The sequence below is a fragment of the Geotrypetes seraphini genome, chromosome 3, assembly GCF_902459505.1.
Source record: "Geotrypetes seraphini chromosome 3, aGeoSer1.1, whole genome shotgun sequence".
Lineage (NCBI taxonomy): Eukaryota > Metazoa > Chordata > Amphibia > Gymnophiona > Dermophiidae > Geotrypetes > Geotrypetes seraphini.
The window spans coordinates 21,269,649-21,283,912 of NC_047086.1; the positions used below are offsets into that span (position 1 = coordinate 21,269,649).

The following is a 14,264-nucleotide window of genomic DNA, read 5'->3' on the forward strand; positions in this document are numbered from 1 at the left end:
TTAACCCCCCCAATGCAAAAAACCAAAACAAGCTCTCCAGCAGTAACCCCCCCTCCCAAATCAACCCTGGACCCCAGACAGCATAGACTATCACAATAGATGATACCCCGTCCCCCCAGCCCTCACCCCCAACCACAAAGAAGGAGAAGAGAAAAAAGGAGAAAGAACAAAAAAAAAAAAAAAAAAAGGAAAACCAAAATAGGGGAAGGGGGGAACCTGCACACCAGCACCTCTGGCACCACAGTGCGACACCTCCCGATAAGATCAATTTAAAGGGAATTCAAAATGGCACTGCGAGCTCGAGAAGACAAGGATTGAACATAAGGATCCCAAACAGTAAGAAAATGTCGTTTACGTTTAGCACTAAGACAAGCCTCCCTACGTTCCAATAACATAAGTGCATGCAAGTTGTTCCACCAAGCCCAATAAGATGGTGGAGTAGGATCAACCCAAGCCGCAAGGATCACTCTCTTTCCCAGGGCTCCAACCTTTTGAATATATTAACGGTGACCCCATTGTGGAAGCCAAAAGGCTTCATATTTATCTAGCAGAAAACCTGCATGATTTTAAATCTTCGGGAAGCCACCACTCAGCATCAAACAATAGGCTTGCCTGGAACCCTTCATTCTACTTCCAGGAGCAAGTCTGCTCGTGGACTCTGCGCAACAGCTGGCCAAAAATATAAAACTATAGCACTGGGAGGAGGTGGGTGGGGGACTCAGGGGCTGCCAATAGGTCGTATGCTAGGGTGCAGCTCCTGGGCTCCCCCAAACAAAGCAGCATTCTGCTGCCTATGCGTCAAGCTATGTTATGCTTCCCCCAACCGAGGGCAGTGGAACATTTATTTGGTTAGAGGGACCAAACAAACCAAACTGTGGCCCTGCTTCCAAGCTCTCTAGTTGTTGATAATATGTTGGACACAATTTTGGCAGGCCAGTGGCCCCTGTGGTCCACCCCATTCCACTACATATGTCTCCAACTTTCAGACCGGCTTGCCTAATGTACATAAGAACATAAGAATTGCCGCTGCTGGGTCAGACCAATGGTCCGTCGTGCCCAGCAGTCCGCTCCCATGGCAGCCCTTAGGTCAAAGACCAGTGCCCTAACTGAGACTAGCCTTACCTGCATACGTTCTGGTTCAGCAGGAACTTGTCTAACTTTGTCTTGAATCCCTGGAGTGTGTTTTCCCCTATAACAACCTCCGGAAGAGCATTGCAGTTTTCTGCCACTCTCTGGGTGAAGAAAAACTTCCTTATGTTTGTACGGAATCTATCCCCTTTTAACTTTAGAGAGTGCCCTCTCGTTCTCTCTACCTTGGAGAGGGTGAACAACCTGTCTGTATGTACTAAGTCTATACCCTTCATTATCTTGAATGTTTCGATCATGTCCCCTCTCAGTCTTCTCTTTTCAAGGGAGAAGAGACCCAGTTTCTCTAATCTCTTGCTGTACGGCAACTCCTCCAGCCCTTTAATCATTTTAGTCACTCTTCTCTGGACCCTTTCGAGTAGTACCATGTCCTTCTTCATGTACGGCGACCAGTGCTGGACCCAGTAATCCAGATGGGGGCATACCATGACCCAATAGAGCGGCATAATAACCTTCTCCGATCTGTTCGGGATCCCCTTCTTAATCATTCCTAGCATTCTGTTCGCACTTTTTGCAGCCGCCGTGCATTGCGCGGACGGCTTCATCGACTTGTTGACCAGTATTCCCAAGTCTCTTTCCTGGGAGGGGGGGGTTCTCCAAGTACTGCACCAGACATCCTGTATTCGTGTATAAGATTTTTGTTACCGACATGCATCACCTAACACTTATCCACATTAAGATCTCATTTGCCATGTCACGGCCCATTTCTCGAGCGTGTTTATGTCACGTTGCAGGTCTTCGCAAGCCTTCTGCGTCTTCACTACTCTGAATAACTTCGTATCGTCTGCAAATTTAATCACCTTGCTCATCGTACCAATTTCCAGAGCACGGGTCCAAGCACTGAACCCTGCGGCACTCCACTCGTGACGCTTTTCCAGTCCAAGTATTGTCCATTCACCCCCATTCTTTGTTTCCTATCCGCCAACCAGTTTTTAATCCACATGAGTATTTCACCCTCGACTCTCTAGCTTGCAATTTTTCAACGTAGTCGTTCATGCGGACCTTGTCGAACGCCTTCTGAAAATCCAGATATACAATGTTGACTGGTTCGCCCTTGTCTATCTGCCTTTTTACTCCCTCAAAAAGGTGCAGCAAGTTAGTCAAGAAAGATCTTCCCTTGCTGAAGCCGTGCTGGTTGGTCCTCATCAGATTGTGTCTGTCAAGGTGATCAACGATGCGGTTCTTTATCAGCACCTCTACCTAAACATCAAATTTAAACAAGGGGCAACCATCAGCTATGGGATTCCCCATTTGTGTGGCTGGTTTCATCCTGCTTATAGATGTAGAAAATATAGTTGCTTACCTGCAATAAGGAAACTCTGTAGAAAGCAGGATGAATCAGGCACATATATATCTACCAGCCTTCCTGGGATGTTGACCTATAAGTTTTGCATTGGATTGAGAGGACTTGTGAAGTAGAAACTATGTGGGGAAACAGAGAAGTGAAGAAAATAATGGTATATAAAGGTCATAAGGCCTATTTAGTCTGCCCTTCCATACCAAGATCTAAAATCCCTTCTTCTCATGAGATCTTGTGCTTACCAGTGCTTTCTCGAATTCCGATACTGTCCTCATCTCTGCCATCTCTTCTAGAAGGCCATTCCATACATCCACTAAGCACCCTTCCTGTAAAAATAAATGTTTTTAGGTTACTCCTGAGTGTATCCTCTTTCATCTTCATCAAATAGTCCCTCATTTCAGTGCTTTCTCTCAGTTGAAGGAAGCCCTGAGAGAGCTAATATTTTTCTCTATCATATGTTACCCATTTTTGTGTGTGGCTTTATCCTGCTGTTTATGGAACAGTTATGCTTTCCTCATGATGGGGGGAATGAAATTGCATCTCATCCTATGTTCCTCTTGTCCCTCCCTGCTACAACTCTGTATCAGAGATGATGCAAGTTGGCAAACAGGACATGCATGCCTTTTAAAGTGAGCAGAGATGAGTTACTGCACTTTATGTTCCCCCTTCATAGGTTCTTCATCAAAAGTGATACGTCTCTGTGAGGAGGACCCTGAAACCTGTGGGATATCAAAAACAAAATCACTGGTCAACAATACATCTGTCCCTGTTAAAGGAATAAGTAACCTGGGAAATACCTGTTTTTTCAACGCTGTTATTCAAGTGAGTTCTGAACTCTTTCGCTTATATCTCCAAAGAGAACTAGATTGTTGGCTAGATTTCTTGGGAGGTGGGATATTTTAAGTGTCTTGATATTTTAATGTGCTTAATTTTATTATTTAAAATAATTTTATTTTTCTTTTAATGATTGCAAGCTTGATGCATCACAAACCTTAAGGTTGTAATATATTCACACAGGGGTCCTTTTACTAAGGATGTGCTAATGACTGGATGGATCATGGCACTGAGTTGGCTGCCAACTTATGGCAACATGCATAATGAGGAATTCACCGTGTGATGATTCATGGCAGAATACAGGAGTGGTTTGCCATTGCCTTCTCCTGCACAGAGTCACTATTGGCCATCCTGAGTAGGCCCTCTTACTATCTAAGCTAAGCAGGGTCAGGCCTTACTAGTACCTGGATGGGAGATCATTTGAGAATATCAGGCACTGTAGGTTGAGGGGCCCTATGTTGGGCAGCATCGACATATTAATGATTAGCATATGCTAAATGCTAAGATGCTCATTATATTCCTATGGGTATCTTAACATTTAGCACACCTTTGTAAAAGGACCCCATAGGCAGTCTTCCTGAATTACCTAACAGATTACAACTTTTAACAAAACAAATCCATGTCACTATACCCTCAATCCAATCTTCTTTCCCTTTCATAATCCTCTCCACCCTTTCCCCTTTTTCTTAGGCCACCCGGTTTATGCCACTCTAGTTCCATATCTGACCTGCCTAAGTGCACCCAAGCATCCTTCCCACATATTCTCTCCTTTCCACCACAAATACTTAATCCATGTTCCGCACCCAGCTCTCATACATGCTCCAAATTCTCTCAGAGTTTTGAAAGCACCCTCATTGCATCACTGCCAAACTGTAAGTAATAAATTCCAAGGCAGACTAGGTGAGCTTTCAAGCTGGTGGCAATTTTGCAGTGAGCACTGCTATATATATTTTGATCAGCTCCCACATATTTTTTTAATATATACAGGTGGTTTGCAGTGCAAGAAAGATTTTGAGATATCTTGGGAGTTGAGTTTGTTATGGATTCCATAAATGTACATTCATGAATAGTCAGGTAACATAGAAACATAGAGCATGACGGCAGAAAAGGGCTGACGGCCCAACAAGTCTGCCCACTCAAGAACCCTCCCTCCTCGAGAATCCATCTTATAAGCATTCCTCTGGAGCGACCCCACCAGACGGTCCCATCGACCATTCCATCGATCAATTACCCTTTCGGTGAAGAAGTATTATCCCAGGACAAGCAGGCAGCATATTCTTGACTGATGGGGTGACGGCACCGACGGAGCCCTGGTACGGACAATTTTAGAGTGATTGCACTCTAAGAACTTGGAAAGTTCTAGTAGGCCGCACGCGCGAGTGCCTTCCCGCCCGACAGAGGCGCGCGGTCCCCAGTTTCTTAGTTTCCGCGGAGCTAAGAAGACGCACTTTTCAACGGCTGTTGAAAACTTTTTTCTCATTCGCCTTCCCGCTCGCGTAAACCTCTACGGAAATTGTATTTCCTTCTTTCTTTTATTATTTTTCTTTAAAAAAAAAAAAAAAGAATTTTTTTCCTTTCTTTTTTCGGTTTTGCCCCAACGGGGCCTGCTGCCACCATCGAGGCCTCGGCCTTCGATTTGGCAGAAGCCGTTTTTACGTTCATGCCCCCCCAACCCGGGTTTAAGAAGTGCCAGCTTTCCGGAGCAGGTGAGATAGACGTCTTCCCAGGACGTTCTTCCCTCTTCTGGTTAGGTGTAGCCCATCTGGTCCCTGCAGTCCCTGCAGTATCTCTCCGTGGTCCAAGAAGCCAAAGTTCATTTCTTTGCACAATCCCCATAGCCATTCGTTTGTCCTCTGGATCTGTTCTTCTCTAGCTCTTCCCTTGTCTCTTACTGGTAGGATGGAGGAGAAAACCACCTGTGCTTCCATCTGCTTCAGCTTCTCCCCTAGGGCTCTAAAGTCTTACGGTATATTCTCTGGTGAGTTCCTGACTGTGTCATTTGTCCCAACATGGATGAGGAGCATCGGGTAGTGGTCTTGGGGCTTGAAAATTTTTCCTACGCAGGTGGTCACATCCCGGATCCTGGCTCCTGGTAGACAGCAGACCTCTCTTGATTGTAGATCTGGTCTGCATACCGGTCCTTGGTTCCCCGCAGAAGAGAGTCCCCAATGACAACCACTCTGCGCTTCTTGGGGGGGGTGCTGATTCGTTGCTTCTTGAGTTGTGGTCGACTCCTGGATGTCCTCCTGAATATCCTCCTGAGTTCCGTTGGCTTGTCCTTCTTGTAGGAGTTGAAATCTGTTGCTCAGGGTGATTTGTGGTGCATTTTCCCTGTCTGTCCCGGTAGGCTCACAATCTATCTAATGTACCTGGGGCAATGGGGGGATTAAGAGACTTGCCCAGGGTCACAAGGAGCAGCATGGGTTTGAACCCACAACCTCAGGGTGCTGAGGCTATATTCTAACTAGTGCTGCCCGATTTTCGATTCGAATCAATTCACCGATTCGAATCGGGTGAATTGATTAGATTTTTTTTAAAATCGGCCTCCCGAGTCAATGACTGACCCTCCCCCTCTTGCCTTCCTAAAGCAGGAGTGGCAGCGCTGCCTCTTGCTAGCCGTCCGCTGCCACTCCTGCTTGAGGGGGGAGGGTCAGTCAGAAAGGCTTGCATGTTCCCCCAGCTTCCCTGCTCTTACCTTAAGCTAATACGGCATCCTGCATGATCGCCAGTGCTGTAGTGATCTTTGCAGCTGCCCATTGTCCTCAGCAGCACGTTCTGTCTTCTATGGTCCCGCCCCTCCTCTGACGTCGGGGCAGAATCGCGGCAGAGGGAACGTGCCGCTGAGGACAACAGCTGCTGCAGAGATCGCTATAGCACCGGCGATCCTATAGGCTGCCATATTAGCTTAAGGTATAAGCAGGGAAGCTGGGGGAACATGCAGGCTTGCGGGGGGAGCAGTCCTTCGCGGCGGTGGGGGCAGACCTTCACAAGGGGGGCAGTATAACACATTTGCTATACTCGTATGTTGAAGATTGAGAGATGCCTGCCAGGTCTGTGCAGAGGGAGGAGGAGAAGGAAGGGGCAAGAGAAAGTAAGAGAGGGGAGGGGAGATGCCAGCCCTGGGGTGAAGTGAAGGGGAGAGACAGAGAGACCAAACCAAAAAGAGGGGAAGGAAAGCACAGGAGAGGTGCTGGACTAATGGAGAGAGAAGAGAGAAATGCAAGACCACAAGGGGAAGGGGTACAAGAGGGACAGATACGGCTCCAAAGTAGGTGAGCAGGGTGCAGGATGGCAGGAGAGATAGGAGGAGAAAGCCTATACCTGGGTAAGGGGATTCAGGAGGTAAGGAAGAGAGAAGGAAGAAGCTGGATATGGGAAGAGATATGAACAGAGAAAAGATGCTGGGATTGAAGGGACAGGGACACAGAAGAGAGATGCTGGTTATGATAGATAAGGGATTCAGAGGGAGGATGGATGGTGGACAGGGGAAGCTGGGGGAACATGCAGGCCTTTGGGGGTGGCCCAGATGTAGAAGTACATGGAGGGAGGGAAAGGGGATTCAAAGAGATATGCATATACTGGACTGGGGGGAAGGGGAAGAAATAATGGGTCTAAAAACAGAGGAGAGGGAGAGAGATAGACAATGGGATTTAGGGAGGGAAGGAACAGAAAGGGAGAAAAGTTGGACACAAGGAGGGGTAGGGATAGAGATACAGGATAGGAGGGTAGTTGGGAAGAGAAAGGGAGAGCTGGTGGACCCTGGGGTTGAGGGGAAGGAGGAAGAGATGCTGGATGAAAGTGTAGTTGAGAAAAGGAGAGATGGTGGATCTAGAGATGGTGGGGTCCATCGCTGCAGCTGCGGGGGAATGGAGATGAAAAAAAGGAAAGATGCCAGACCTCCGGGGGAGGGAAAAGAAACAGAGGGGGAGGACAGAGATGGAAGATGGATGGTTAGCACCGAGAAAGAAGGAGACCCTGGCAAGCGAGTTATCAGAAGAGCCTGGGACCAACATGATCTGAAAAATGACCAGACAACAAAAGGTAGAAAAAATAATTTTATTTCCTGTTTTGTAATTACAATATGTCAGATTTGAAACATGTATCCTGCCAGAGCTGGTGTTAGACCGCGAACGTGAGCTAGGATTTAACAGAGAGGAAAAGTCTTTTTTGTTTGTTTATTTTGTTTACAGCACAGCACCAATGTGGGTAGGAGAGGGCAAAGGGGGTGAAGAGGCTATAAAATAAACCCACTATGATGTTTGGAAAAAACCACCCAATTGGGCAGGAAAATCAAATCGAAAAATTGATTCAATAGGCTGAATCAAATCGAAATTTTTTTTACTGAATTGGGCAGCACTAGTTCTAACCACTACTCCACACTCTCCCTTAAATAAATAAATATAAACCCTCCAGGAATAGGGAAATAACTACTGTACCTGAATGTAACTTGCCTTGAGCTATAACTGAAAAAGACATGAGACACATTCTATTCTAATAAATTAAATAAAAGCAGACAGTCCTAAAACTGCCCCCATAAATCCCCATACTTAAACAAATACCAGTTCTCACCCCACATTTTTTATTCAGCCTCCCAACCTTGTTCCTGTGTCTTCCTGGTATATCTGTCCCAAGTCGAAGCAGGAATTTTGGATGCTCCCATTTGGGCAGCTTTATACATTAGCACCGGACTTTTGTGTGCCATATGGACCAGTGCAGCTGAGGGGCCTGTTTCATTCTCTCGCTGCCACTATTGGGGGGCAACTATGATCTCGCTTCTGCTTCATTGACTGCCACCAAGTGCCTTGTGCCAGAGGTTAGTGTGGGGGAAGGGAAAAAGAAGAACTTTGAGGGCTTTAAGACGCTGCCATTTGGGTGTCCAAAGAGTAGCATAGTAGATGACTGCAGATAAAGACCCGAATAATCCATCCAGTCTGCCCAACCTGATTCAATTTTAAAAATTTTAAATTTTTTTCTTCTTAGCTATTTCTGGGCAAGAATCCAAAGCTCTACCCGGTATTGTGCTTGGTCTCCAACTTCTGAAGTCTCCGTCAAAGCTCACTCCAGCCCATCCACACCCTCCCAGCCATTGAAGCCCTCCCCAGCCCATCGTCAATCAAAAGGCCATGAAACCAACTACCTTCTAATGCAGTGTTTTTCAACCGCTGTTCCGCGCCACACTAGTGTGCCGCGAGATGTTGCCTGGTGTGCCGCAGGGCCGCCGGGCCCGGAGCTGACAGGGGGCCCGAGGCAGGGGCGCCAGTAGCTCGCCAAGGCAAAGTGAGTCGATCACCCAGGACTCACTTTGTCTTGGCGATCTAATCTATGGAGCCGATAAGTCTTCTTCTCCCCGACGTCAATTCTACAGTCGGAGAGGAAGTTCGGGCCAGCCAATCGCTGCCTGGTTCGGGCCAGCTAATCGCTGCCTGGCTGGGCGGAACTTCCTCTCCGATTGTAGAATTGACGTCAGGGAGAGCATGCGTCGGCGTCGGCTTTGGGGCCTGTTATCCATTGGTGGGTCCAGTTCCCCGATGGCAGCGGCAGTGGCTTGGGGAACGGCAGGGAGAAAGAAAGAAAGGGGGCAGGCAGGGAAACAGAAGGAAAGAAGAGAAACAGAAAAAAAGAAAGAAAGGTCAGGGAGAGAGGAAGAAAAAGTTGGGGGAGGGAATGAGGTGTGGAGGAGAGAAAGCATACAGGCTGATAGAAGGGAAGAAAGATTGGATGCACAGTCAGAAGAAGAAAGTGCAACCAGAAATCACCAGACAAGGTAGGAAAAATGATTTTATTTTAAATTTAGCAAAGTGGAGGCAGTATTACCACAGTTTTCAAAGGAATTTGCCCAAATAACTTAATAGTTAACTGGGTAAATTCCCAGAGATGAAAACTTCCCTTCACTTACTATGCACAGTTCTGAATTTATATCTGCTGTCTATATTTTACAATATGGTCACCTTTTACTAAACCGCAATAGTGGTTTTTAGCGCAGGGAGCCTATGAGCGTCAAGAGCAGCGCTGGGCATTCAGCGCAGCTCCCTGCGCTAAAAACTGCTATTGTGGTTTAATAAAAAGGATGGAGGGTATATTTGTCTATTTTTGTATACTATAAAAACCAAATACAGAGAGAGAGCTGTTGACGAAGAGCTACGTGTGTGTCTTTCTTCGATTCCAGCCAGAATATCAGCTTTGTGTTCAGCCAAACAGGCCCAGGTTTCGCACTGAATAAAGTATTTTATAATTTTTCACTATTCTGTTTACTTAATATTTCATAATAAAGTAATTATAAAATACTTTCTTTGTGTTTATTTGATTCCTATTCAAGAGAATTACTTTATATATAGTCAATATAGGCAGAGAGTTAAATTTTTTAACATTTTCTAATGGTGGTGTGCCTCGTGATTTTTTTCATGAAACAAGTGTGCCTTTGCCCAAAAAAGGTTGAAAAACACTGTTCTGATGTAATGTAATTTCATGGAAATGTCCAACTTTCTTCCAATGTATCTTCCTGGAAATGTCCAGCTATCTTCCAATGTAATGTAACTTCCTGGAAATGCCCAGTTATCTTCCAATGTAATCCGCTTAGAACCGCAAGGTAGAAGCGGAATAGAAATCCGTAATGTAATGTAATATACAGACACATACCATGCAAGTCTGCCCAGTACTGGCCTTAGTTCAATATTTACTATTATTTTCTGATTCTAGATCCTCTGTGTTCATCCCACGCTTCTTTGAACTCTGCCACAGTTTTCCTCTCTACCACCTCCTCGGGAGCGCAGTCCAGGCATCCACCACCTTCTCCATAAAGTAGAATTTCCTAACGTTGCTCTTGATTCTACCACCCCTCAATCTCAAATTATATCCTCTGGTTTTACCATTTTCCTTTCTCTGGAAAAGATTTTGTTCTACGTTAATACCTTTCAAGTATTTGAATGTCTGAATCATATCTCCCCTGTCTCTCCTTTCCTCTAGGTTATACATATTCAGGGCTTCCAGTCTCTCCTCATATGTCTTGTGTCGCAAACCTCCTATCATTTTTGTCACCCTCCTCTAGACCGCTTCAAGTCTTCTTGCGTCCTTCGCCAGATACGGTGTCCAAAACTGAACACAACTTTCCAAGTGGGGCCTCACCGACGACCTGTACAGGGGCATCATCACCTTCTTCCTTCTAATGGCTATGCCTCTCTTTATACAGTCCAGCATCCTTCCGGCAGCAGCCACCGCCTTGTCACACTGTTTTTTGGTCTTTAGATCTTCAGACATGTCCGGTGTTTATTTAGCGGTGTCTAAAAGTCATGCACCCATTCCAGGCATGTGTAAATTCCAGTTGCATTTTCCTCCCCCCTCTCTTGCTGTAAAGTCATTCAAGCCTTTGTTCTCTTTGGTTCGTACAAGTCCCTTATGTAATTCAGCACCCAGGGCCCCCTTGTGTGTCTTGCTAGCAGGCTGCATAATAAGACAGAGAGCCACCAAAACTAGTGAAGCTGTTATCTGAAATATCTGTCAACTCCATGCTCATTGCTGGTAGGTCTATAACTAGGGCTTCTGTTATTAGCTGTTTATAAAATGTAAATGTAGTTGTTGCTTTGCCAGCTAATTATCAGTATGCTTTACATTTGCAACAATTTACCTTGGATACAATTTTCAGTTAATTCACAGACTCTAATACCTCTAATTGCTTCTTACTGTTGCGCACATAGGTTATGCTGAATTGAAAGGGAGATATGATAATAGACGTTTAAATAACTGTAATATAAAAGTGTATGAGTCGAGTCTCTTTCATTTGAAAGGAAACTCTGAGAGGGCATAGGATGAAGTTAAGAGGTGATAGGCTCCGGAGTAATCTGAGGAAATACTTTTTTATGGAAAGGGTGGTAAATGCGGAAGAGGTGGTGGAGTCTCCCAGAAGAGGTGGTGGAGAAAGAGACTGTGTCTGAATTCAGAAGGGCCTGGGATAGGCACGTTAGATCTCTCAGAGAGAGAAAGAGATAATGGTTACTGTGGATGGGTAGACTAGATGGGCCATTTGACCTTTATCTGCCGTCATGTTTCTATATGTCCTGTATAGTGGTGCTCTTCTTGTGAATATAATGGGACCCCCCCACACCTCAGCTATATTTCACTGAGAGTCATGGGGTCAAGTGATAGCAGTCTCAGCAGCCCTGAATTAGAGAGGAAGGACAGCTGCTTAGACCTGCTGCCTCAGCAACTAGAGGTTTGCGAGTTCAATCCCAGCCTGCTCCTTATGACTATGCAAGTCACTTACTGTATTTTTCACACCATAAGATGCAAGAGGAGGAAAACAAGAAGAAAAAAAACCATTCTGAACCAAATTCTCCCTGCCAGGCTCTGTACCCAACCCTATACTCCTTGTCAGGCTCTGCACCCTGTTCTCCCTCCCTGCCAGGCTTTGTACTCTGTCCCCCATCTAGTGGTCTAGTGGTAGGCAGGGACAGGGCACAAGGCAGGCAGGCCTAGTGGGAGGTAGGCAGGCCTAGTGACAGGCAGGCAGGCCCCCATACCCCCCCAGTACCTTAAATCATCCCCCATACCCACTACGTACCCCCTCAGTACCTTTTTTAATCATACCCCTTGTACTTTTTAAAATCCCTACCTCCCTAGACGGCTAATCTGGTATTTTAAACATCGCCCCCACCCTCGGTACCTTTTTAAATCCCTCTCTCCCTCCCTAGATGGCTATCCTGGTATTTTAGCTAGAAAAACTCGGATTAGTGAAAGCTCAAATCTATTCCAAATACACTTTCACCAGAAAAGTCTAAAAGATGTCGTATAAAACATAAACAGTACTGCTTTGGTTCAAATAAGGTGTGCCATAAAAAATGGAGGAAAAAGCCTCAGACTAAAGCCCTCCCACCTCCACAAAGGTGGATAAAGATGGTTGGGTGGTAACCTCACTGGCAAAAAACCTCCATTGCACTCCCAAAATGTGAAAATCCTAAGCAGGGCTGTCTGTGCTGGATGATAGAAGAAAGAAACTTTCAACTTATCTTCTGTTGATCGGTACACCAAAGCGGTACTGTTTTATATGACATCTTTTAGACTTTTCTGGTGAAAGTGTATCCTGGTATTTTAAACATCACCCCACCCTCGGTACCTTTTAAAATCCCTCCCTCCCTCCCTAGATGGCTATCCTGGTATTTTAAACATAAGACACACCCTTATTTCCACCCCCTTTTTGGGAGTAAAAAAAGTGCGCCTTATGGAGCGAAAAATACGGTCATCCCTCCATTACCCCAGGTACCACAGTTAGATTATGACCCTGCTGGGACAGATAGGGAAAAAATTATTGAGTACCTGATTACTATTCAGTGCATTGTAAACCGCTTTGGGTGAATCTCTTCATAAGTCATTATTAAGATGGCTTAGGAAAATAACACTGCTTAGTCTTACTACCACTACTATTTATCATTTCTATAGAGCTACTAGACGTACGCAACACTGTACATCAAAACATAGAAGAGACAGTCCCTGCTTAAAAGAGCTTACAATCTATTCAAGACAGACAAACCGGACAAGAAGGTGCATCATTACACAGTGCTCAGGTGGGGGAATTTCAGAAGGAATAATAAGACAGATATTGGTGCTTAGCAGGTAGGAGAATTAATCCTAGGATAAGCAACTTAAAATCTATTTTTTTCCTTGGGATCTTGCCAGGTACTTGTGACCTGGATTGGCCACTGTTGGAAGCAGATAACTGGTCTTGGTCTGTCCCAGCATAGCAATTGTTATTGCTCCTGCCAAAATTCTGCACTACTATGCTGCGCAGAATTTGCGTAGTAGTACCCATGTCCACAGAATTCTGTGTATACCTATCATCTCCCGCACTCCTGGTCCTGCTTCTGACTTGACAGCACCCCTTCCTTTACCGTTGTGTGGGTCTGGCTTCCAATTAGACTCCCTCCCCATGTGGAGCTGGTTTCTCTTACCCATAGGCCCTCCCAAAGCAGCAGAGGCAGTGCTGTAAACAGGCTGCTTGCAGCCGGCCCCGCAAGAGCCTTTCCTATGCCATGTCACTTCCGATATATGGAATAACCAAGGCCATGTCGGGACCATATCCATGGTCCAGCAAAAGTAGTTTGACCTCTCTGTGCCTCTTTCATCTTGTATACACTATAACAGGGGTGCCCACACTTTTTGGGCTTCTGAGCTACTTTTAAAATAACCAAGTCAAAATGATCTACCAACAATAAAATAAAAAAAAAAACTGTACGCATAGAAAATGTTAATTATCATTCCTATTCCAGGGTTTTTCAAAGAGGTCAAAGCAGATGACACTATCACCTCAGTAACAACCATACAAAAATAGACAAATATGCCCCCTCCCTTTTTACTAAACCACGATAGCAGTTTTTAGAGCGCAGGGAGCTGCGCTGAATGCCCAGCGCTGCTCTCGACGCTCATAGGCTCCCTGCGCTAAAAAACTCTATTGCGGTTTAGTAAAAGGGGACCTTAGTGTAAAATATAGACAGCAGATATAAATTCAGACACATTTTGATCACTAAATTTAAAATAAAATCATTTTTCCTACCTTGTCTGGTGATTTCATGAATCTCTGGTTGCACTTTCTTCTTCTGACTGTGCATCCAATCTTTCTTCCCTTCTTTTAGCCTGTATGCTTCCTCTCCTCCAGACCTCGTTCCCTCCCCCAACTTTTCCTTCCTCTCTCCCTGCCCTTTCTTTCTCTCTGCCTCCCTTTCTTTTTTTTCTGTTTCTCTTCTTTCCTTCTGTCTCCCTGCCTGCCCTTTTTCTTTCTTTCTCCCTGCCCTCCCACAAGCCACTGCCATCAGGGACCAGGACCCAAACCGCCACCAATAACAGGCCCGAAAGCCGACGCCGCCCCAACCTCTCCCTGCTTCGGCCGACCAGCATCGCGATCGAGCTGTTGGGGGAAATGCTGCCGGGTCCTGCCTTCGCGGAAACAGAAAGTAGGCAGGACCCGGCAGCAAGAAGAGGAAATGCTTCACTAACCTGT

General features: G+C 45.6%; 1 protein-coding gene across 22 annotated transcripts in view; it reads left to right on the forward strand.

Moving 5' to 3' along the window:
- The window catches only part of USP45 (ubiquitin specific peptidase 45), a 314,718-nt gene that overhangs the window by 65,022 nt on the left and 235,432 nt on the right, over positions 1 to 14,264 (forward strand). For all 22 annotated transcript variants that reach the window (XR_004538802.1, XR_004538801.1, XR_004538800.1 and 19 more), the window contains one exon: positions 3,120 to 3,268. Coding sequence is in view for 13 of the 22 variants with exons in the window: in XM_033938032.1 (XP_033793923.1) it covers positions 3,120 to 3,268 (149 nt within the window). In the remaining 9 variants the exon portion in view is untranslated. The remainder of the gene's footprint in view (positions 1 to 3,119; positions 3,269 to 14,264) is intronic.